Raw genomic sequence first — 24,080 nt, forward strand, 5'->3', positions numbered from 1 at the left:
GTGCCTCGGTGCCGGGGGGGGGAGGGCGGCCCCGTCCCGTCCGGTCCCCGCGGGGCCTCCCGCCCCGTGCCGCGCCTGCGCCCGCCGCGGTGACGCGCTGGCGGCAGCCAATGGTGCCGCGCGTTGTTGCGCCGTGCCCGCGGAAGAGAAGCGGCCGCCGGTCGGTGCCCGCCGCGGCCCCGGCCCCAGCCGCCGCCCGCCATGCGCTGAGCGCCCGGCGCCGCCCGCCCCGCCCCGCCCGCAGCGCGCCCCGCGCCCCCCCGAGGTGAGCGCGACGGGACCGGGGGGGGGGGCTGCGGGCGGGGGGGGAACCGGCGGGACCCGCCCGGTGCCGGTCCCGCGGCTGGCACCCGGCCGGTGTCTCCCTCCCCCCTCGGGGGCACCGGGCTGGGTTCCCGGGGCCGGGCAGGGCCCTCCCCGCTGCCTCGTACGGGCTCAGGCTCAGCCCGGGGCTTGCTGCGCCCAGCCGCGGGCCGACGCCGTCCGCCCGCCCGCTCGGGCCCCGGGCTGTGCGCTGCGGCATCCCGGGGGGCCGGCACCGGCAGCCTGCTGAGCTCCCGGGAGCCGCCTCGACGTGCCGAGGGCCCGGCTTCCTCCCGGCGGCTGCACGGAGGCCTCCGAGGCCGCACCCCGCGCAGGGGCCCGCCGGCTGGGGCCGAGCGCCTGCGGGGTTCTGCCCTCTGCTCACCCCGGCCGAGCCCGGGCCCCGCTTTGGGGCAGAGCCGCTCTCCCATCTCGTTGTTAGGAACCTGGGGACGTTTTATAGCTGGGAGCGTCCTTTCGATAAGAATTCGTGCTGGATTTCCTTCCTTTCTCAGTGTGCTGAAGGCTCTCCCTTTCACCCCCCCCGTGACTTTTTTTTCTTTAAAAGCTTTTAAGGGGAATGCTTCTGGTAACGTTTTGGGCGTGCCAGCGCGCGGGTTTTGTTTTCTTCTTTGTCGTTGTTTCATTTCGTTGTTTGTTTTTTTTTTTTAAATAAGCCAGTTGAGTGTATGAATGAGCTCTAAGAGATTTCTAAGAAGCGACGATATTTTAAATGCAAATAATAATAATATAATAATAAATAGGAGCTGGTGACTCTCACGGTGTGCCGTAACTGGAGCACGGAACGCCTCCACTTGCAAGGTGACGTTGGGGCAGCCTCGTGCTCCTCGCTGCAACGCTGGGTCGTGCCCAGCACCAGGCTTTTAAAGGAGGTGCTTTTAACTGTGCAGGTTAGAAGAGCAGCTCTGTTTTGCCTCGGAAATTGGTGCTTTAATTAGTCGTCATGTGCCTGGCAGCAGGCAGAGGAGGGTGCGGTAGCGTGCGGAGCGTTGTCCTGCCGCGCCGTTTCGCTCTCTGAAGCCGCTGCTGCTGTCGCCTCTCAGCTGGTTGCGGGGTGTGTTCGCAGGCAGGTGCCCTGACGTGTCTGGGTGATGGGCAAGGTGCAGAGAAACTGCTGTTTTATGGATGCCCTCTTAAAACAGAGGGGTTTCCTAGCCCAGAGGGGTGTCGTCGCGTCTCCTGGTACCGAGGCTGGCCTCGGATGGCATGGAACCCTGGGGGAGCTGCCGGCAGAAATCAGGAAACCGGCCCTTTGTAGCTGGGAGCTTAGGGAGCCTTTAGCTCACCGCGTGTATTTATTTCCTTGAGTACTTCGTCCCTGTCTGCTGGTGTTCCTTCCCCAGGAAGGATGGTCCTTATGTGCACGGGGGGCGGCTTTTCTCTGCGTGGAGCTTTTAGTGGTGTTGGGCCAGCGCGGTCCGACAGGGCTCTGGGGGGTGCCTGCGCGGGAGCCAAGGAGCCTTCCTCCTCCTCTTCTCCTCCACGCTGCCCCCAGCACCGTGAGGTGGGCAGGAGCTGGCGAAACCCCTGCAGGCGGCCGCTGGCCATCGCTGACAGCGCGGGTGCGGATACCTGGCGGGGTGGGGGTGCGGGGCGGGGGAACTTCCCTGGCAGCAGCTTGCGGAGCCCATCCTGAAGCCGTCCCAGCTCTGCTCTGCCCTGTGCTCGCTGCGGACCCGCGGCGTCGCTGCTGCATGCGGGCGTCGCAAAGAGCTTCGTGTCTCGCACCGCCTGCCCCCACCCACGCTTTCCTCCTAGCGGAGCGGTAGAGCTGGAGCCGGTCAGTTTTCCAGCCTTAGCTTTTCATTCAGTTTGGAATTTCTCGTTTTAAACTTCCTGCTGCGGGTGTAAGAGCAGCCGGCTGCACCAGCGTCTCCTCTGAAGGCTGCCAGCTCCCAGCAGCAGCAGCAGCGGTGCTTGGAGTCGCACGGGGACACCTCGCGCTGGAGAACGCCGAGGAAGGAGAAGAAAAGCAGCCCCGCTGGCACAGCTTTTAAGTACAAGATCGTGGAGAAGAGCGAACCGGGGGAGCTTGTCTGCCAGCTAGGGAAGGAGTATCTTTTTCAACCCTTACAAAGTTAGTTGCTAGTGTCTCCTGTGCTGGTGTAGGCAGAACGACTGGGTTTTACCGACAGCGTGGTAATGAGGACGGCGGCTGGGAAATGGAGGCAGGCTTGAAATTCCCTCTCCCAGTGTTTGCGCTACGCTGGGCTGATTTCCTGGCTTTTTTAGTCACTACGTACATTTTGTGTGGAGCTGTTTATTCTAATCCTGAAATGGCAGCGGGCCTGCATGCGTGATGAGCTGCCTGGGGTTCCTCGTCTTCTGGAGGAGCAGCTGCCTGTTGGAACCGTGCCGTGCTCCGCATTTACAAGGTGCTGGGTCTCTCCTCTAGCGAGCTTCTTGTTGCAAACGCGCTTCTGTTGTGACCCTTCGGTTTTAACTCCCTGCAGTGCTGCTGTCACGAAGCAGATTTTCTCTGCCGCGTCTTAACAAGGAGAGATTTAACAGCAAAACCCTCTTAGCGATTCTTGCTCGCCGTTCCCCAGAGGAATGGCTCTATCTGGGGCAGCGGGAAGCTGTGCCTTTCGCAGTGTGCTTCAGAGACGCGTTACGTGGGTACCGGCTCGCATGAAATCTGCAGCTTCAGTAACACAGCCAGAGCTGTAGGGTAAAGGGCCGGTCCAGAAGGCGACTCGCGACCGGGAGGCTAGCGTTTCTTCTGCTGGAAGGCTGACGGAGCAGACCTCGGGAGCCCAGAGGACCGGCGGTACGAGTATAAAAGGATTTCCCTAACAGTAAGTGCTCTCGTTTCAAATAACTGCTGTTTGCTGCGCAGGTAGCGCTACGTTTTGTCTCCTCCCTTAATGTCCTTTCGCAGTCTGTGTCAAATTCGGGGCCTTCCCGGCAGGAGGCCAGCTGGTGGTTACGGTGATCCTGTGCGCTTGGCTCCGGGTCCTGTGGCGTGTGCCTCGCTCTGGGCAGAACAGGAGGTGAAGCGCAGAGCCGGGGGCAAACGCGTTCCTTAAAATGACGCCTGCAGGGTCTTGGTGCTGAGGCCGGGCTGGCGGGGGGGCACGGGTGGCGCTCCTGCCTGTGCTGCTCCAGCCAGCTCAGGAAGACAGAAGCCCTTCGTTTTTGCGGGGAGCCCGAGGGCTCGCTGCCACGCTGTCTTCTCTAAAACCAAGGCTGCCCCGCGGTCTCCCTGGTGCTGAGATAACTGCGGCTTTCTGTACGAGACGTTCTTGCCGGCTTGTTGTTTCCTGGGGCAGATGGGGTCTGCGTGCGGGGTGCTGGGCTAACGGCGTGAGTTTGAGACGTGACAGCCCAGGGGGTTTTGCGGGGAAAGCTAGCAGAGATCAGTTCTGTGCGCCGGAGGAGGTTGCTGCTGAAGGAGCATAAATGAGAAGCACCAAGTCCTGAGCAGGTGCGTGCAGCTGAGTCACAAGGTGTCTGCGAAGAGCTTTCGGGCTCGCTGCTTTTGGTTCTGGCAGAAACTAAAGAAAAATGTAACGCCTAGATCAAAAGGAGCCACGGACTTCCGTGGCATGACGTTATCGCAGCATCAGAGCCTGTTCCAGCCAGATGATTGTATTATTTTCAGACCAAGGCATAAAATCTATGGTTTTGTCCTAGTTTTCCCATTAAAACAGCCTTGCTTGCTTCTGCTAATTTAGGGAAGTGCTGGCAGTTTTGGGGGACAATCCCGTAGGATGTGAAGGATACGAGAGAGGTGACATTTTCACCGTGCTACTCGACTGTGAGCGCCGAGCTCCATCGGTTTGCATAAGGTGCTGGAAGCAAGGAGAACCACATCTCCTGCGGCTCCCTCATCGCTCATCCTGAGCGGGCCTGAATGTGATTCCTGGAAGGAGCGGGAGCGCTCCGTGAAGTAAATGAGGTGAGAGCACCCAGTGGCGACTGAAGGGGGGCATGCCCACGCTGGGCTCCCGGCAGAAGCGGCGGTGGCAGGGCAGGCAGCATGTTTAATTCCCAGGCTTTTCAGTTTGAAGGCGTGGGTGTGCTCGGGGGGCACACAGCTGTGGGCTTTTTTTTTTTTTTTTTCCTGCCAGATGCAGGAATGTCTGCAGTGAGCTGTCTTACTGCCTGTGTTTGATCTCTTCCCAGAGCAGAAACAGAAGAGATCCATGCGGTGGGCTCACTGGAGCGTTTTCCTCACCTCGTCTAGTAGGTTAACCAGGGATGTGGCATTGGTAGGCGTCAATAGGCCCCAGAGAATTAATTTCAAGGCTGAAAATCATTTTTATCCACACACGCCTATATTTCTCAAACGCTTCACTGCGGCTAGAAGGCAGAGCCCCTGAAAAATCTGCAGGGGCTCCTCCTGTAGCGCTTCGGCCACGTCAGCGTGTCCCGCTCGTCCTCAGAATCACAGAGTCATCTAGGTTGGAAGAGACATCCAAGATCACCGAGTCCCACCTCTGACCTAACAGAGCCTCGCGTCTCTGCAGGACCTCACATCTCCTGCAGGTGCTAGGGGCGCAGGGCTGTCCTCAGGCGCCCTCTGCGCGCGGCAAGAGGAGCCGTCCCGTGGTGCTGGGCGACCTGGCCCAGGCTGGATCGAGCCCGCTGCCCTCCAGAGGGGCCTTCCAACCTTTTTTTTTTTTATTATTCTATGACCAGATGAAGTAGGAGCTAGGTATCAAACCAAATACTTGAAGGTTTTAAAACGTCGGTTCCTCTTGCTTTGTTAAAGTCAACTTAAGTCCTAGAAGCACCTCTTTGACATTCTTGGTAATGAACTCATCATATCTACCAATCTAGTTGCAGTTTCGTTGTATTAAATAAAAGGAGCTCGATAGCAGGGCTGTCTGTGTGGAACGTTCCCTGCGAGACCAGTAACCTAAAAACGCAGCAAGCTTAAAATGAAATGCAGGAGGGAAATCTTTACTTCTTTGTTGGAATTAGACCTTTGGCTGGTTCAAATGGAATGGTTTAATGGAAATCAAATACCCCGTGCCAGATGGTGCGGGGCAGAGAGACGGAGCCACGCAAGCTCCCGCGGTGATGCTCCCCTGCCAGCAGCCGAGCCCGTGTCTGGTTTGGGCGCTGCGGAGCTCGGCCGCAGCTCACGTACTCCTGCCCTGCCTTTTGAGTAGCTCTTAAAATTTCATCCAGGCTTTGCCACCTCCTGTTGGTTTGCAAGCGAAGGAGGGTGCCAGATGTCATTAAACACTTTGTGTTCTGTTTCCCTGGAAGTCTCATTGCTGGGACCTGGGGACCGTCCACGCAGTCACAAACAAGGGTTTGCTGCCCTTACTGGGGCAGCAGCTCCAGGGCAAGGAAATCCAGCGCTTGCCTTTCCAGGCAGGGAAACCCAGCTCTGGTCCACTACTGCGCACGTGTCCGCGGCGTAAATTTTTTATTTGGGATTTTCATGAGCTTATCTGGGTGGAAGTGGAAGTCCAAGTAAAAATTCACAAAAATGGCATCTTAAGGTTGTTCGTTGCTCAAATCCAGCCTATGTTTGCAGGATGCACAGGGCAGAATCAGTGTTAAAACTTGTCCTATAGTGCTGAACAGGGGAAATCTTAACTCGTCGGATCGCTTGGCCAGGCTTTGAAGGCATGGAGCTGCTTGAGGGATTTTCGAAAGCATTTAAGCAGCTTTTTGCCAAATTCTAGTAAACATCAAGCTTTATCTTGCATTTGAACACCCTGTTGAATTTGGAGCGCTGATTCTAAGCTAAACTCAAAATGAGACCTGCTCCTGCACGGTGGGAGCTGGAGGTACTGGTGGTGGAAATAGGTCGGTGCCCACACGCCCGTCGGTGCGCTGGGTGGGCGCTGGTAACTCGGGGGTCCTGCCCATCCCCGGGGCTGCTGCTGGAAGCTGAAGGCTCCGCTGCTTTTTGGGCAGAAGTGTGAAATGCTGACCTTCAATTCATTAAAGCTAGGGCTTATCGATGCCGAGTATGTACGACATTGTTTTTAAGTGGTAAGTTTAGATCTGACCCTCTGCTGTAATTTTAAATTGCATGTTAAGTCAGCTTATTTATTTAACGTACTTACTATTTCTGTTCATCGTATTCCCATTACTGCCAAATATTACTGAGTGTATGGCGGGTTCCTCTGCAGCTGTCCAATGCACGTAAGGCCAAAATTGCTCTCTTAGATCTGGGGTTTAGAGGTAACGTTTTGCTGTGTTTGATTCAATGAAGCAAGGCAGAAAACTGCTATAGGCGCTCAAAGCCTTTGTACTTTAAATGTAGTTTGCTTGAAATTCATGTGTATATTAACAATATCTGCAGTTTTTAGGTAGCAAAGGGAATTGGATGCTCAGTTATGAATCCTGCTTGCTGCTAACTTTCCTGTTTTGGGAAGGGGTGCCCCCGGAGCTGCCTCCAGCGTTTAACAGCGCGATCCATCCACAACGCTAAAACCTTAGCTCGTCAGGTGAGGGTGTCCTGGTGAGGCAGAGCATTGTGCCAGCTGTGGCAGTCCCAGACCGTGGCTGTCACCTGAACAACAGGCTGACACCCGAGAAGAAGCTATTAAAAGAAACGAGGTAATTTCACTGCGGGTTTCCAAAAGTGGATCGGAGCTCCTTCGATTAGCTGCGTGGGGCTGCAGCGTGTGTTTTGCCTTGCAGCAGCCACTGCATGGCCTCAGAGGTCAGGACTCAGAGTCTTGGTGTGGCGGTGGTGAGCAGGTTTACGCTACCTCTAAACCTCTGCATGGCCCTTCTAACGTCCATCGAGTCCTAGAGGTATCTTTAACGCTGATATTGGCTTTCTTTCTTCATAATTCCAACATGTCTGTGTCCTGTAAAACCAGGCTGACTCTAGAAGCGGTACTTACAGGTGGAGCTTCTCTTGGTGCAGTCGTATCCTGCCAGCTCTTAGGGCAGAACGTTGCCAGCAAATGTGGGTGAGGTTTTATTTTCACTCAAGTGTTTTGCTGCTCTAATTGTGCTGCCGTCGTGATCTCAAGTTCTCCCTAATGGGAGAAAGGAAAGGAGAGACTTAGAAATAAATTCTGGTAGCAGCTATGATGGTTGTGCTGGAGATGTGCAATGGCATGCTACGTGAGTTAATTTCTGCCGTACCTTACTGTCAGGTGCTTCGTTATAACCTCGCTTTTCTGTGTGGCCAGAAAACCTGAGACTTCTCTGCGGACTGAAAGATTGTGTGTGCTGGCAGATTGCTCAGATCTTTGGTCTCGCCTGCTCCATGTTCAGCTGTCGCACCCTTCCCAGCAGTGCTGGGTGCGGTTCCATCCTCACATCTGTTTCCCGAAATCAACCACCCCCTCCCAGGTACGGAGGGGTTGGGCGTTTGGAAAGAGTTTTGGACAGCTACAGAAAACTAAAGTGGAACTTGGTTTGCAGGGGCTAAACAACAGGTGGCTACAAAACCACATCAAAGGACAACCTGAACTTCGTAGCCCCGAGAGCCACAAAGAGCCTTCTCATTAGCTGTCTCTTCATGTGACTTGGTCTAAGTGTTTTCCCATGTGGGCAGTAGTTCATGAATATCTAAGTTCTTAATTGTTAAAGCAGGTGTTCTTCTTCCCTGCAGGTACCCACTGCAACCCTTTCCAGTTTCTTGAGAGCTACGTGCAAACCAAACCTATCTTCAAGTGTTCCCAAGAGACAAAGGCGCCTAGCCTGCATCCTGCCTGCAGCCCCCGGAGACTGCCGGCTGCAGAAGGAGCAGTGATCGTGTCGCCTGCTTGTGATTACAGACAGTAGGTGCTTCAGACAAGGCCAAAAAATAATAATGATTATGAAACACTGTCACAGCTGATAATCAGCTTATGCATGAGGATTTGAAGTTCCTCTGTCATTAGTCGAAGTGGTGTTGCTCCCATGTTACGGCCGCTTGTGTGTGGTTAATCTCACAACTTTCTCTTCGTTTTCTTCCGCAACTTGCTGCAAATCTGGGGAGTGCAGAAGCATTTCTGATTATCTGCTGTCTCTAATTCCGGTTGCTCTCCTTTCTCCCAGCACTGAGAGCGAGTGACCTTTCTCTCTACTGCTCTTAGCTGCTCTGTGCTGTCATGGCTGATTTCATCTTTGCCAAGTGCCAGCTTGCTAGCTCGTGTACCAATGAGCTACAGGTTTGTAGGCAGCTTCAGTAATTACTTTATAAACTAGTTGTAAAGCACATGTGAAAGTGCCTGAAATATGATCGATTTTGCCTTTTTGAAAGGATGTTGAGTGAGCATGTGCAGCTTGGCCCCTTTTCTGGTCTACTGTTTTCTCTGGCTAGAAACAGTGTAGTTTTTTCTGGTGTGTTCTGTTCCATTGCTGTTGAAGACAGAGTGACCAAAGGTCTCTTGAAAATACAATGGTAGTTAAGTGCTTTTTATGGTGGGTACCTTCATGGGATATGTTGTTTCTTTCTGCATTCGTGCATGTGGGATCTTCATTTACTAGACACTTTAATTAGAGGCAAATAGTTGCCTCTTAGATGGCTGCTGTGAGGATACAAGGCTCTGTGTATTCCAAAGTGATTGGCCACAAAAAGTGGGCCAATTCACATTCAAAAGTGGGTTGCCACAAAATCCTTGTCCTGTGAAATTCTGTGGTCTTCACTAAATTGCCTTTACTTTTCCTCGTGGATGGCAGGCTCGTTGCCCAGGGTGGCCCAGCCTATTTCAGTGGAGTGCTGGCAGTGCTGATGTTCCACTTTCCACCTTCAGCTTTCCGACCTTCCTGCTTGTGCTGCAGGTCGCATTAGCTGCCCACTAGCTCGTGGCCTCTTTGTGCCGTCCAAATGGTTCCGCTCCCCTTGAAGTCCTGGATGCTCACACTTCTTATATCTCTAAATGAACTTATTAATTTTTCTTTCCAAATAGTAGTGGTTAGAAAAAGACTGAAACACCTCGTGGGATAAATGTTTTTGATTATCTCAGTGGTGACAGTGTGTCCTGTTCTCCACACTTTGTCACTCCCGTTAACTGTCATCCTTGAACGCTGCTAACACACTGCACGGCTGCAGAGTGCCATAGCCAGAAGGGCCTTTGAGTCCTACAGCAACTTTCGGTAGGTCGCTGGACGTCTTAGCAGTAGGACTGCTGTGAACCTATAGGAACTGCTTGTCTCTGCAAGCAAACATTCCCTGTAAGATAACATGCCATTTAAATCAGTTGTCAGTTGTATTTGGCCATGATGACTGCTGCTGTGCCTCGCTTCGCCTGCCCCAAAAATGGCACCCTAGCTTGCTTCCACATTTCCCCTCGAGCTTCCTATTTGCCAGTGCTTCGTACCTGTATTTTCTTAAGCCTTTTGATAACTTTTCATTCTCACGGTGGGTGTCAAGCCGTGCCTAAAACACCATCTCAAACACTTGCTTTTTTTGTGCTCCTGCCCTACGCCCTCCCCGAGGCAGACAGACAGGTGGGTGGCTCTCGGTGCTTCCGTAAAGCACCTCCTGACACCGTGTCTGCAGAAGACCTGGCAGTAGGTTTCTAGTGAGCTGTTAACTGCAGGTTTCCACAGTGCTCCCTGCAATAATCCACAGTAGTCCCCGGATTTACTCTTCTCTGCCCCGAAGAGCTCTTTGCTGGTACAGCACATAGCGTAACAGAGCTGGCTCCAGTGCTGTACGGCTGCGGTTATAAACGCCTAGCCTCTGCCAGTGCAGCCCACAGGAGAAGGTATCTTAACCCAGAAAACTAGCTTGGAAAGGCAATTCTTAAAGTGCGAGTCTCACAAGCCGTTTTTCTGCACAGTTGAAAAAACCAGGCCTGATTTGGGGCTGGGGCTGGGTCTCTGGGCTCTTACAAAGCCTTTTCCGCTGCGCTTAACCAGAAGGCACCGTGCCCTCCTATGCGTGTGTGGCGCATTGGAGTTTCTCTTTCTGCTGTGTTCTCCAAGGCCGCTGCTTTCCTGCCGACCTCGCGCATGCCCTGTGCCTCCTGCAGGCTCGTGGGGGCTCGGCACCTGCGGGCCGCTGGCTTGGTGCAGCGGCACAGTGCGAGCGCCGAGCCGCTCGTCAGGGCAATGAGCGGGTGCCGAGCGGCCGCTTGGCTCAGGGCCCGTGGCGCACGCCTCATGAAGCAGCCTTTGGAAGCAGATGGGCTTGGCGTTTTTAGATCTGGCTTTAAATGGGTAGACAGAGAAAAGCGATTCTCATTTGATGTAAAGCTGAGAGATCGGCGCCACCCTGAGAATACGCTGGAACACTTGGGAGGCTGAAAAAGGGTTTGTATCGGCTCTGCTTCTCGACTCTGGGCTGCTCCGGGCGCTGCTAACACTAGCAAGCCACGAGGCTGCGCGGAGGGACAGGGCTTGGGTCTTGAGTGTTCACCTGGGTGTTTGTGAAACACGTGGTGCCAGGCAGGGGCCCTACATTTTCTTTCATTTAAGTTTTCTTTAAATGTGTGAGAGCACCCAGATTTGGTCGCGTGATGCAAAGCGGACGGAGCGAGTCTGTGCTCGCACGCCTGGTGCTGGGAGGGGAGTTACCCCGCTCAACAGAGTGCTCGTGGATTTGTCTGTTTATTTTAAAGGCTGGCTTCAGCTCCAGGATAATGCACGATGCCCGCCTAGCTCTTGGAGAATACAGCATTAGAGAAACACGAACTAATCCTTGCAAGAACGTGTCCTGTGCTGGCCCTGCCTCTCCTGCAGCGGTGGCTCAGTGCTCCTAGGTGCCCGCCTTCTCTGCCCGGTATCGAAAATACGCCGCTCTCACGGGTGTTCGTTTACCTCCAGTTTGTCAATGCTGAGACTATTTTTAAATGGTTGACTGAGAAAGGGCATTGACTTATAGGAGCATTGAAACTTCTCAGGAATTAGAAGATTTACAAGCAAGAAGAGCGCTGCTGTTGCAAACCCGAGTGCCTGCAAGCAAAGCGACGTAGGGGGCCGGGGGCCTCGCCATGGCCAGAGCTGCTCTGCTGCTGCGCTCCTGCACGCTCCTCCCTCCTTTTTCCCAGCCCGGAGCCTGTCCTACAGTATTGTGGAGCTGATGGGATTTTTAAATGAAGCTGCTCAAATGGCATACCCAGCCCAGCAGGAGCGTGCTGAAATCGGTTCCTTCTCAAGTCTCCGAGCTTCAAAGCAAGAGCACCGGAGAGCTGAGCGTCCCTTCCTGCAGCAGGGCGTGCACTCGTGCTGCTGTGCGCAGCTTTCTCCTTGTAACTCAGCGTTTCAAAACCAAGATTTGGACCTCCTAAAATTTGAGGAAGAAAGCAAAGGAAAAAGAAATCTGATTAAACCAAGGGTATATTGTTCTTTGACCTGGCACTAGGAGGGCTGGAATGAGAGTGAGAAAGCTGCAGGTGGATGGCTGCGGAGTGAGTTGTGCCCTGCCCTGCCTCTGCTGGCCCTGCTGGCTTGGAATCGGGCAGGGGGCTTTGTCCTGAGGCGTGTTCTCAAGCTCTGATTTTCATTCATGCTGTACGTGCTTTTACAGCCACTTACAGCCTGCTTCTTCCCATCTGATAGCTTTTTAAAAAGATCTGAGGACGTTGGAAATGTCCTGTGCATGGTTAGCAGGGCTGCGGCCATACTGTGGTGAAGGAGAGGGGGCTTTGGGGATTTCTGTGTTTGAATGCGCTCTGCTGAGCCGCAAAGCCAGCACCTGGGGAGTTGTGGTGCATAGAAATGAGGGGAAACTGCGTCCCATTTCTCCAGCATAAGCTTTAAAAAAAAAAAAAAAAAGACATTTGTAAAAAAAAAATAAAATCTAAAAGCCCTACTTACATATGAAGTGGAGATCAGAGGATCGTGTAAGAGGACTTTGTAGATGTTCTTCTAGTAGTGCTTCCTTTTTAAGCTCTTTGTTTAATTTTGTTTTGACAAAGTGTTGATCCCGCACAGAGATTGGAAGAGCTCCATGCGTTGTAAGGCACGCTTGGCATGCTCTTGGCTGCATTTAATGCAGCGTCCCTCTCTGCTCTTCTGGTCGCAGTTGTGCTGCGTGCTTCTTCGCACCAGCATCAGCGCTTGTCACCGCAGCTGTCACCTGTGTGACCGTCACGGTGCCGTCGGGCTGCGCCAGGACACGAAGTGAGCTGTGAGCTGCGCCCAGCCTCTCGGCACCGGGGGTCCCGGTCGCTTCTCGAGCCGATGATGTCGCAGTTCGCTTCGGCTCTTTTAAACTTCTTCTGCTCGGAAGAGAATTCCCTTGGTACTGGGAGCTGCCTTTGCACAGATGCTTACCTGAAGCTGAGTCAGAGGCTGTCTCGTCAAACCTAACGTGCTTTCTTCTCTTGCAGGCGTGAATGACAGAGGAGGTGCCTCCGACTGCACTTTCCGACGTAAACCTGCGTCTTCTCTGCCACGATGACATAGACACAGTGAAACAGCTCTGTGGTGACTGGTTCCCAATCGAGTACGTTCCTGCTTGTGGGTATGAGGTGGCGGGGATCTGGAAACAAGTGGTGTGAAGCTGCACTGCTCCGGCTCTGAGCTGAGGCTGGAGGCTCTGCAGCCATATGGACTGCTGCTAAGAGAGCAGCGCGTCCCGACTCTTCTCCGTGCTGTGGTGGTGTCCCTGTTAAGGAGCTGTTTAGAGCCCTAACAGCATCTGCAGGTTCAAAATGCAGCCGTTGGCAGAAAAGGGGGCTTTGTAATTAAGGGGGTGGATCAGCTTCTTGGGAAAGACTGTGTAAGACATGGGAAAGGATCATACCTCCAGGAAGAAATAGTGTCCCTGTGCTTGTGGAATAAAGTTGTGTTCTCGAGCGTGTGCCAGCAGAGCGTTCTCAGAGTGAGCCAAACCAACAGGGAGCTCCTGTTCCTACGGGGCTGTCTCTCTGAATGTCCCGGGAGGAGACCGGACAGTACTTGCCTGTGGACTTGGGGTCCCCTTTTCTCCCGCAGCACTGTGCTGCAGGGCATGCTCAGCCGTCCCCAGCTCACTGGGCCATTTGCAGCCTCTGAAGCGGGTTTTTGTTGAGACCAAACCTCTGGACAGAGGAAACTTGTGCAAAACTAAGTGTCAAAGGCCTCACAGATTTTTTCATCAAATATATTCTGTGAGCGTAAACAATTTAATATTAGGCATTTCTGTAGATCTAAAGGAGACTTGTCCTCTGCTTTGTCCCGCTCTGTTGTCTCCTGCTTCGCTGGACCCAGCCCACTTGCATTTTCATCTTTTATTGTTTGGATTGTCCCACAGTAGACCTGACGCAGTGGTGATGCTGAGGTGAACATAAGCCCTTGTGAGACAGGCTCTGCAGAGCACCTTTCTGATGAGAAGCTGCTGACGGTGCCATTGAAGGAAGTGGCATTGCTGCCTTCTCCCCCTCTGACTGTTGCCTTTCCTCTCTGCCACTTTGTGCAGCTGCACGCAAGCTGCTTCCAAGACTTAATTGGGGCGGAAGCTGATCTCGGTGTCCTAGGTTAGTTCCCTGGGCCCCTAAATGGTAAGCACTCATCTCTGCACGAGCACACGAGTGAGGAGTTTTTCTGGAGGGCAGCGATAGCTTTCTGGCTGAAAGTATCCAGGGAAACTACAGCTTTAGTTCTGAAGTATTTTATTTTTTTTAACCTTCAAGAAAGTTCGTAGAGGATTTTAGCAGGTTATAATTAAGATTGTGTACAATTCAGCAAACCACCAAAAGCATTTTTAGAGTTTAGAATTTGTGGATTTATTTTAAACATAAGGCATGCTGAATTCTCTCTTGGACCTAAATGAGCGTACGCTACCTTCCCTTTGGTAGCACAGAAGGGTAACCAGAGCTGGTGATGTGACTTTTTTTTGTACCAATATGCAGTATTTTTTCTGTGTGTATCAAATTAATAAGATCTTTACACTTTTTGATGAGGGCGGGTGAATCTTGTATATAAAAATAACTTTCTAATGATGGAAGCGAAGGCTCTGGGCAATGAATGTAAAATGAAGGTTTGTCTTAGCAAGGCAGGAGACCATTACGCGAGCAACCTCCGTGGCTTCTTAGGTGCAACTGGGGGAAAAAAGCATGCTACCAAATGGGGTACAACAGCAGTTTGTTTCATGGTACCATACAACAGTTAAGTCAGGAAAGGTAGATAACGTACTGGCCCAGATTTTATGGAGTAAGTTAAGCTTGTAGCATAGAAAGAACTCAGCCGTATGTCAGTCCAAAGCTACTTGACTATATTTCCCTGCAGAAGACAGACCTTTCAGCTTCCCTCCCTCAGTCTTGTGTAAAATTGCCTTGCAGTTCCAGTGACTGGCACTTGAAAATGCTGCTACCTGTTGGAAGTGAAGTGCAATGCTGGCTGTAGCACTGTCTGCTCTTGTGGGATCTGTTCTCCAAACGTTCCTGTTTTTTCTTCCTTCCCAGGTACCCTGACTCATGGTACCGAGATATCACTTCCAACAAGAAGTTCTTTTCCCTCGCAGCCACATACAGAGGCTCCATCGTGGGAATGATAGTAGCAGAGATCAAGAGCAGAACAAAGGTGCATAAAGAGGTAGGAGGACTCTGCTTCAGTACAAGATATCTCACTTCTTGATGTGGTTAATTGGGATGGAGCCTGTTTGGGGTATTTTTCCCCCCTCTGCTCAGGAGCTGTCGTGAGTTAATTGTGAAAAAGCAAGAACGTGCTGATTTCCAGCTAATGAGGCATGGGTGGTGGGATGTGTTTGAACATGGGCTGCTGAGCAGCCTGTTACCAGGAAGCCTGTTCCTGCTGGGGCTGGCCAGCTGTGGTCTGATGGGAAGCTTGCTGCCTGATGTGCTGTGAGGAGGGATCAGGTAATGCAGTCGTAGACTAAAAGCCACTTTAATAATTCTTTTGCCAGCCTGTTTTCAGTGTGCCTGGTCATTGCTAGTGGCTGAGGTATGCGCACTCGTGGGATAGTGAACCTGATCCTCTCTTATGCAAGGCATGAACTTCCTTAGCCATACTGAGTGAGTCACTCCTGAGAGCTGTGACTTCCTGCAGCAGCGAGCGTCCTTTGTTCGCTGTCACTATCTTGAACACAAAACAGAGGTGACCAATCTGCGGGAATTTCAGGCCACAGGGATGGCAGTTTGGAGGTCAGGAGAGATGGTACGGTATGGTCAGAGTGGTGAAGAAGAGGTGGTCACTGAAGACAGTGAGATCAGAGACCCCCCAGGTTATTGTAGGGAGAACAACATAGGAGAGTGGCTTAAAAACAAAACAGGGGCAACGCAGAGAGTGCCTAACTTCTAAAAGGCCATCAGTGTCATGATTAAACGGGTCAGTAACACTTGTAGGAACCAAGAGCGCTGAGTGGCACTGGTCTCTTCACTCTAGCCGTCTGGCTTCACCTCAGAGCTACTCAAAGTCAAACTGTGTCTTCAGCAACTCTAACAAAAGGCTCTTGTTCTAGCCAAACTGAAAGCCAGGGGCTTGTTCAGATGCTGTTCCACGCAACTGGGACTGTGGAGCGTGTTTCTTGTCCTCCACGGCACTACAGCTCAGACTGAGAATGCAGGCAATAAAGACTGTTGCTAAACTACAGGGAATTGATCTAGACACCGATGTATAACTCCAAAAATGGCAATTTGAATCCTTCTTGGTGAAGAGTGTAGGTATTTATGGGCTTAGAGACCTAACACATATAGTAAGGAAACATGATGATTTGTGCTCTGCGATTGGAAGGATGATAGGAAAGTAGGAATACCACCTAGAGGACCATGCTCATTTCATTTTTCTCCCCACCGCCTTTCCCAGAAGCTTCAGCTAGGACTCTCTTCAGTGAAGGGAAAATTCCTGCTATAGCCTTGTTTTCAGGTGTTCCAGTGCAGGATTCTTGCTTTCTCCTCTGTCTCTCCACATATCTTACTAAACAGCTTTTCGTATCTCTACTCAGGATGGAGACATCCTAGCTTCCAGTTTTCCTGTGGACACTCAAGTTGCTTACATCCTAAGTCTTGGCGTGGTGAAGGAGTTCAGGAAACATGGAATAGGTAAGATGCTGCTACGTGACAATTCTGTTGCTGTCCTACTTGCCACATGTGACTACTGGGCATGACTGAAGGGCTGCACCGTTTAACTCCAATTACCTTCTGAGACAAGCTTGTCTGTGCCTTGTCCCAGCAGTCGGGAAGGTGATGCTCTCACATCCCCTTTGTGTTGGTAGCGCAGGTACACTGAGAAGTTTTTGTTGGTGTAAGTGCAGCACAATGTACAAATACTTCTGAAGAGCGCAGTCCCTCTCGTTCCCAGGGGACAGGTGAGCACACCAAAAAGTTGCGCTCCTGCTGCTGTCTGCACCGAGAGTTTGAGAAGAGCTGCTGGGGCTGAGCAGTCCTCGCACTTTGTCATTCATCCAGGAGCAGGGTTTGAAGCCTGTCTGGTAGGGACAAAAGGGGAGCGTGTACTCCCTGGCTTCTGGTTTTCTTCCATGGGTATCAAAAGCCTGGTACCTGAGGCAGAAAAGTAGCTGCTTTTAAACTTGCAACTTAAATAGAACAGATGTTTAGGGAAAGATGAACTGGGAAAAGGGTGTAACTCAGACCTGATTTAGTCTGTCGAGTGCACCTAAAGGTCAGCTCTGAATGCCTGCTGCAACACGCAGCAATTCTGCAGCCATTTGGAAATCTGCAGTCAGAAGGGGCCTAGCTCCGTTTAGAGCAGGATGTGTTTTGTCATCAAGCAAGTGCCCTTCTGGTGCAATTTCAAGCATGATCTGCATCTTTGATCTGCAAAAGGAAGTAGCCCAGGTTTGGCAGGATGACCCAGTTGCACATCTGCAGTCTCTTCAGTGGATACAGGTATCGGCTTCTTTTCCTCAAGTCCTCCCTTCCTCCCCACTCATGTTTAGAAAGGTACAAACTGGTATGATGCATTAAAAAGTGACTAGAAGAGACTTCAGTGGGAGTGCTGCATTTAAAACTTAAATTGAAATGCTACTTTGTCTAAATTTTCTGTACAAAGAAGAAAATGCTTACACAGAATAATGTTCAAAAGTTAGCAAGGGGGTCTTCTGTTCTGTAAAACTGTGGCTGTTCTGAGTCCCCTTTCAGTTTCCAAATCCTATTTTTTTCAGCTCCATATTGCTGGAATTTTCTCCTTTCAGTATCAGCATTTCCTTTATCCATTAAATCTAGATAGCACGTTGCTATGCTTTCTGAAGATCTTTGGACTTGCACCTGTAGCAAAACAACCTAAAAAAGCTTCCAGCTGCTGCTTTTTCTGAGACCTTTCCCTTTTCAAGAGTTTTTCTATTTGTGTTTGAAGCTCCAGTCTTTCACGCAGGAGGCTTTTCAGCCCAGGCACACTTTTAAGCACTAAATCTCTGAATTTTCTCCGGCAGACATTAGAAGACTTTGGTTCTCTGCTATTCTTAAACCAGAGGGCAGTTGGGTTACTGTGAGTCGTGAGTGGCCTATCTCATAACAAAATCAAACTGTTCTGTTGAGGTCTCTAAGTGTCTTTTTGTACTTGTCTGTTAGGAATTCCTACCAGGTCTCACGTAACCATAGGGTCAGTGCTGTTGACTTCTGCTCCGAAATCCTGTGGGCCCTGCCGAAAATCATCTGTGCCCTGGGGGTTGTGAAACAGCAGCGTAAATCTCATCTGTGTGCTTGTATTAGCTAAAGGATTTCTGCTGCACCTGACGGAGGAAGTCAGCCCTGCAGGTTCTGTGGGTCCTTTGGGCCATGCTGAGGCTGCCTGGATGAACCTCCAGGGCTAGTCTTCCGTGGCTGGAATATCCTCTGCGCCCTTCTCTGCTTTTCCCCTGCTGGCTAGTGGCTGTGGCAAAGACAGGTTGAATGAGAACGTGCCTCACCTCTTCTCCTAAGAAGGGGACTTAAAATCCTACCAATTCTTTTATTTTAATTTGAATTCAGTAGACACAACGCAATAACCTGCTTGTAAAGTCCTGCTTCGACTCTGCTGTTTTAAATGGCTCTAAAATAAACATGATGGGACTGATAGCACTGAAAATGACTCACTGGCCTTACCCAAAGCCAAGAGCTGCTTGCCTGGGGATGAGTATCACCGGCAGGTTTCTGTGTCTGACTTATCTTTGTGGTTATTGAATCAGAAGCGTTTCTGTCTTTACAAACCTGTTCTGCGAAACCGTGCTCATAGCTGAGGCGAGGTTCATGTTAAAGCCACGGAGTGCTGTCCTGTTCGATGCCCGTGTGAAGCTCTGGGGAATGAGTGGGATCTGGGGTCCTCAAGTGTGGGCAGCAATTGCTGCTCAGCTGCTGGGTGCCCAGGGTCTCAGCTGGGAGCTTTGAGGCCCTGTCCCTTAGCAAGCAGCTACGCTGTGTAATTCTGCCGTTCCTTCCTTCAACAGGTTCTCTCTTGCTTGAAAGCTTAAAAGACCATATATCAACAACTGCCCAAGATCACTGCAAAGCCATCTACCTGCACGTCCTTACCACTAACAACACAGCAATAAACTTCTACGAAAACAGAGACTTTAAGCAGCACCACTATCTGCCCTATTACTATTCCATAAGAGGGGTCCTCAAAGATGGCTTCACCTACGTTCTGTACATCAATGGTGGACATCCACCCTGGACAATCTTATATCCTTTACCTTCAGCGTAATTACCAGTGAAGTATGTGAAGCAGACACCAAACCATGTTTTAGGGTTAAAATGGCAATCTAGCAAAGCGTGACCTGGCTATACCTGGGGACTGGTGCCTGCTCTGTTGTGAGCTTAATTGAAATGATTTCCCTGAAGCCAGAAAGAAGGCAACGTTAGACAAATTTGACAGTGACCCACTTGTGCCTAGACTTCCCCAGATCCTCTGGGAACAGTTCAAGGAGGCAGTGTAGCACGGTAAATTGAATTTGAAGTTGGAGCAAGTTTGCCTGTGATGGAGAAATGCTCGTGTTAAGCCAACGTGCAAGGCAAGCTTTGGCTTGTGCGCTGCAGGATTTGGCCAGCAGCGTGGCAGAAAAGCCCTTGGTCTTGCTTCCTGTTGCTTGGGATCCCTTGTGTCTCTGGCCTGGTCTGTGGGTCTCAGCAAGCTGCTCTCAAACTGAATTTGGTAATTTGTTTCAGGTTGCTGGATCATGGAAAAGAAACTTGACCTTTCCTAGGTGTAGCTAAACAGTCCAGATCTCTCAATGCAGGTGGATGGATTGCAGCCCCCACAGTAACTTGGTGTGGAGTGCAAAGGAAACTACGGCAGCTGCCTCGATTAAGTATTTCCACACAAGTTGGAGCCAGCGCTCCCAAATTGCCTTCTTTTATGGTGTGAGGTAGGCCTGCTTTTGGTAGAAAGGAGCAGTCGAGTAATGTGAGGAGCAGATCTGTCTAAATAGCTGAGCAGAGCAGCCTTCGCTGTGTCGTAGGGTCTCTTGAGCAAGTCCACAGAGTGTTGTAAGTTATTTTTTAAGTTAGATTATAAAAGTCACTGACCTTAACTGATGTCCACTGACTACCTACAGCACATTGGATCAACACTAGCCAGTCTGAGCCCGTGCTCAATTCCCCAGAGGATATATCGACAAGCCCAGAGCCTTCTCTGCAGCCTTCTGCCGTGGTCTGGCATTTCTGCCAAGAGTGGCATTGAATATAGCCGGACGATGTGACTTGCTCAGCAGATGTACAAAAACCAAAGGTAGGTACCCGAGGGGAAGCTCCCTTCTCTGCCAGCGCAGCAGCGATGTGCCCGGCCGCTGTCGGGGGGCAGCCGAGAGCCCTGCAGGAAGCTGCTGTGCGAGCTGCAGGGTGAGGTGCCTCGGGCATCGCTGCGCTCTGGCCTCCAGCTGGTAGCCGAACTCGTGCTGGTTTCATTTGAAGGGAATTTGAACTCTGATCTTGTTTACTTGAGCCCAGACTCTTACAGCAGATTCAACTCGTCCCTGCTGTCTCTGGCCTTTTTCCCAGCTCTGTTAGACCAGCTTGAAAGACCCAGAACTGAGTCCTCACTATTTCCCAACACAGTGTCCGAGCACAATAACTGATGGCCAATTCGCACGTTTCTGACAAAATGTCTGCAGAACAGTGGCTCTCTGGTACCCTTTGAGACCTGTAACGACTGGTTTCCCTAAGATGCCCTCTCTGTCTTCCTGTAGGATTGTTCTTCCTTCCACCTCCCGAACCATCCGGCTCTGCACTGATTCCAGAGATGATGGCTCTCGGTCAGTGACCCAGCCCCCTGAAAAGGACTCCTTATTCCACAGATTGACCAAGATTTTGCAGACTTCGCCCTCAACCGGCTGCAGCCCCGACCTACCCCCGTGGGCTGGGGTCTGCGAGCGCTGCCCGGGCAGGCCTGGCTCTCGTGCGAGGCAGCTGGCGGTGCCGAGGGCCTTCTGCGTCACCGGTGTGCGTGTGCGTGTTGCACGGCCCCTGCCACTTCCCTTCCTCTGGACGGTTTGCTTGTACTCGTATACGTGACGTGGAGGGGTTCGGTTGCTGCTTCCATGCCATAGCTACACATGGCAGTGTGAACGAGGGTAGTGAATCTGCACTGAGCAACCACCTAGGTGAGCTGTAGGCACCCTGGCAGGCCCCTGCTGCCAGAAGCCGCAGTCTGCCCCGGTGGAGGGGGAGGTGAGGAGCTGGGCGGCTGCTTCTGGGTCCTGCTTCCTGCCCCCTGGCAGGGACTGCGGGGAGGGCACGTGCCTCGCTTGAGAGACAAGCCCAGCCCTCTGGCGTGACGTAAAAAAGAAGTACCTAATTCAGGACGCATTGAGTAGAAGGCAGGGAATGAAATTGCTATTTCATAGTGAAATATATATTATACTGTATAGATCTTTCTGCCTCTGTCTGAATTGGAACTTCGCAGAGGAGGGGCCTGGGGCTGGGGAGCCGCTGCTGCAGCCTTCCCTTCTCTTCCCCTGCCTGCATCCTCCCTTGGCCTTGGGGCGCGCTCCTGCAGGGCCGCGGGTGTGGGAGCTGCACACAGGTCACGACAGCTCTTCTCTGCTGGAGAAAAGCCCCCAGTGCTGCTTGCTGGCGTGCTCGAGGCTGCGCTCTGTGGGCAGCGCCATGGGGCTGTGCCCTCGGCCACCCTCCCTGCGGCTCTGTGGGGGCCTCGTGGCCTGGCTGCGGACGCGCCGTGGCCGGGCCGGGCAGGCTCTGGGCTCACCGGCACGTAACTTGCAGCCTGCGGGGAGAGCCCCGAGGTTCCCGCATGCTGCAGCCAGGCCAGGCCCCTTCCTGCACCTCGGCGGGATGGGGAGCGAGCGCTTGGCTTTTAAGGGGGGAGTCGCTGCTGCAGCTGAGCCAGCGTCTGTGTCCGAGGTGCAGGGGTACCTGCTCCCCTTCCCTGCCTGAGGCTCTTTCCCTGCTCAGCACCGCCTTCCTCCCGCCCCTCCTGCATGCCAATTTTGAAACTGGGGCTTAAGGAAAGGCAGCGTGAGCTGCAGCAGTCCGAGCGTGCAGGCGGGGAGTGGGGCTGAGCCGCGATCTGGGGCAGTGTTAGACCTAGGAGGAGAGAAAGCGGTAAGGCCTTGCAGGCCACATGATGTACAGAGGCAGTTTGGTGTTCATAATGCCCTAAGATGGGCGTTAAATAGTAAAAGGGTGCAGGAGGGGAGCTTGCTGCAGGTGGTTCCTGGAGGGGGTTCCTGCAGGAGGCCGGGAGCAGCTCGGCGCTGAGCACTGCTGCCAGCGCTGCTCTGGGCGCTGCCTCAGCCCGAAGCCCCCCCACAGAACGCCCCGCTCACAGCTCGCCTGCTGGCCTGCCAGCCCTGGCTGCAGGAAGCGTTTTTCAGGCCCCACGGCCTACAGCTACGGCATTTTGGGGAAGTAGACGGCTGTGCTGTGGGGAGGAGCGGGTTGCTCTGCCGGGGCTAGACTAGGTTTGGCTCAATGAGAGGCTGATAGGAGAAAAATGTTGGCGTGAGGACAGCGCAGCGTGGAGAACCTCCGTCTGTGGGGCCCTTCCAGCAGCGAGACCCTGCTCTGAGCTTGTCAGTGGCCTTGCGCTGAGGCTGTAGAGCCGGCGCACTCCTGAGGCCCCTTTCAACCTGTACGCCTCCTTCCGCTTCAGTTCAGCGATGCAGGCAGTGCCGTGAGGTCAGGCTGCGCTGGGTGAAACGCAGCAGGCAGCACGGGGCTGGAGGGGCTTGATTTTGTGGCATACGTAGGGAAAAAAAAAATGTAGCAAGAGCACTGGGGCAGGGAGCTGCAGGATGAGCCGTGCTGGTGCTCACGGCTTCAGCTGTGGCGCATCTCCTGAGGCTTCTGGCTGCGGCAGGGAGGGGAGCTGGGGCACACAACGTGAGGGCCCGGGGGCCGTGCGGCCGTTCCGTGTGCTGCAGCAGTGCAGGACCCGAGCCCGGCACAGCCCGCGGCGCGGTGGCTCTGCTTCGCGGGACGGGGCACCGCTGCACCGCCGCCAGCTCACCTGAGCTGCTCCTGCACCACAGCGGGCAGGGGCAGGGGGCTCCCGCTGTGCCCCTGGCCTGGCCGTGCACGCGGCAGGGTCCTGTGGCCCCCGCGCCCGCTGCCCCCAGCTCACGGCGGTGGGTGGCAGGAGCACAGGCGCCCTCGCCACGTCCCAGGGGCCGGGCTCACCGCACGCAGCCCTCCGGCACACGCCAGCACCCTTTGCCCCAGGTCCGGGCCCCAGCGGAGGCGGCTGCCCCCAGCCCCTTGCGCCAGGGCTCCCAGCCGGCACAGCCCCCGCGGGTGCCTCGCCCGGGTTCCCCAGCCCTGAGCCTGCGGGGAGCTGGCGCCGCCTTGGCTTTGCCGAGGCGCTGGGGGGGCTTTGGCTGCCCCCACTGTCCCCACCGCAGCCACCGCTCCTTGCTCTGTCCTCCTCCCGTTGGCAGGGGAGTGGGGGGACGGGCCCCCACAGTCCCTCCTCGCTGCAGGGGAGGCCCAAAGCACCCTGGAACCCTCATTTGGGTCACCACTTTTTTTTTTTCTTATTTACCTAAATGTTTCTATTGGTTTGTATGGGTTTATTTAGCAACTGAAGCTCCTGGCTCTTTGGCACTTGCTGTCTCTGTCCCAGAATGAATCTCTGCATCGCTCCTGGGGGCCTGGGACTGGCGTTCCCCCCACCATTGCATCCTGCCCCCACACACCCTCACTCCTCTGCTGCCCTTGAGCACATCCCCCGGGGCCCTGTGACTGGTCTGTGTGTATTGCTGCCCTGTCACCCTGTCCTGAGGCGTCCGTCACATCCCTGCCTCACAGCCCGTTATTTATTGAAGAGCATCGTGCTGCCACCGTCAGCCTCTCTCTAAATGTCTTCAATTAAACCAAACCTCTTTTGCGAGTTGTTTGTCGCTTTATGCAGGTGCCTGCCTCTCCTCAGCTGCTCAGGCCCCGTGCCCTGACCCCGTGCTCTGCCGAGGCGAGGTGACCGCACGCCCCCTTCACCCGGGCTGCGGGATGCCTCCTGCGGGGCACTGCCAGGCCAGGGGCTGGTGAGCACCCGAGCGGGGCCTTACTGGGCACTGCTGGGACCGTCCCCAGGGCTGGTCGAGCACAGCTCAGGCCTGGGGCAAGCTGCGTGCTCCCACCACAGCCCTGGGAGGACGCAGCAGCCCCTCTGCCTGCTCTGCCGGGCGGGGGAATGGCTGCCGGTGGAGGCAGCTGCCTCCCTCCTGCCCCAGGCAGCACGGCTCTCACCCGGGGCTGAGCTGACTCAGCAGCGGCTGCGGTGCAGATCCTGCTCCACAGGTCGGGACCACGCAGCGCCGTGGCCCTGCTCGCCTGCTGTGTTGCAACGGGGCGGCAGGGTGGGTGGAGGGCGTTAGCACGGCTGGGCCGAAATGGCTGCCCCTGCCTCAGCCGGCAGGGCCTTGCGCTGCAGCCCCGCAGCCCCCGCAGCATCGGTGCCCCCGGGGTTCCTGCTGCTGCCCAAGGGCCGGCTGCAGCCCAGCCGAACGCCCACCACGCTCGTGACGTGCACGGCCGGGGCCCCAGAGGTGCTTCGGCACCCCAAGT

The 24,080-nt window shown here is 53.7% G+C and overlaps 1 protein-coding gene across 4 annotated transcripts; it reads left to right on the top strand.

Annotated features, from left to right (window-relative positions):
* The first annotated feature begins 132 nt into the window (after positions 1–132).
* On the top strand, positions 133–23,406 carry NAA60 (N-alpha-acetyltransferase 60, NatF catalytic subunit). 4 transcript variants are annotated; one of them, XM_083800910.1, is made up of 7 exons: positions 3,163–8,033; positions 12,516–12,631; positions 14,571–14,700; positions 16,070–16,166; positions 18,509–18,761; positions 19,603–19,788; positions 20,246–23,406. In XM_083800910.1, exons 2-6 carry the CDS (start codon positions 12,522–12,524, stop codon positions 19,757–19,759), a joined length of 747 nt encoding a protein of 248 aa, XP_083657036.1. In that variant the 5' UTR covers positions 3,163–8,033; positions 12,516–12,521; the 3' UTR covers positions 19,760–19,788; positions 20,246–23,406. The 4 variants fall into 4 exon arrangements, with proteins under 4 accessions (XP_083657035.1, XP_083657034.1, XP_083657033.1 ...); XM_083800907.1 differs by lacking the exons at positions 19,603–19,788; positions 20,246–23,406 and having other exon boundaries at positions 3,161–7,602; positions 7,865–8,033; positions 18,509–19,592; XM_083800909.1 differs by lacking the exons at positions 3,163–8,033; positions 19,603–19,788; positions 20,246–23,406 and adding an exon at positions 133–265 and having other exon boundaries at positions 18,509–19,593.
* The last annotated feature ends 674 nt before the right edge of the window (positions 23,407–24,080 follow it).

This window comes from Anser anser, assembly GCF_964211835.1.
Source record: "Anser anser genome assembly, chromosome: 15".
NCBI lineage: Eukaryota > Metazoa > Chordata > Aves > Anseriformes > Anatidae > Anser > Anser anser.

Excerpts from the sequence above, each read along its gene's own strand:
- NAA60 (XM_083800910.1), top strand. The coding sequence starts at position 12,522 with ATGACAGAGGAGGTGCCTCCGACTGCACTTTCCGACGTAAACCTGCGT. Across the intron at positions 14,701-16,069 it reads GAACAAAGGTGCATAAAGAG|GATGGAGACATCCTAGCTTC; the intron begins GTAGGAGGACTC and ends ATCTCTACTCAG. Across the intron at positions 18,762-19,602 it reads TTATATCCTTTACCTTCAGC|TGACTACCTACAGCACATTG; the intron begins GTAATTACCAGT and ends ACTGATGTCCAC.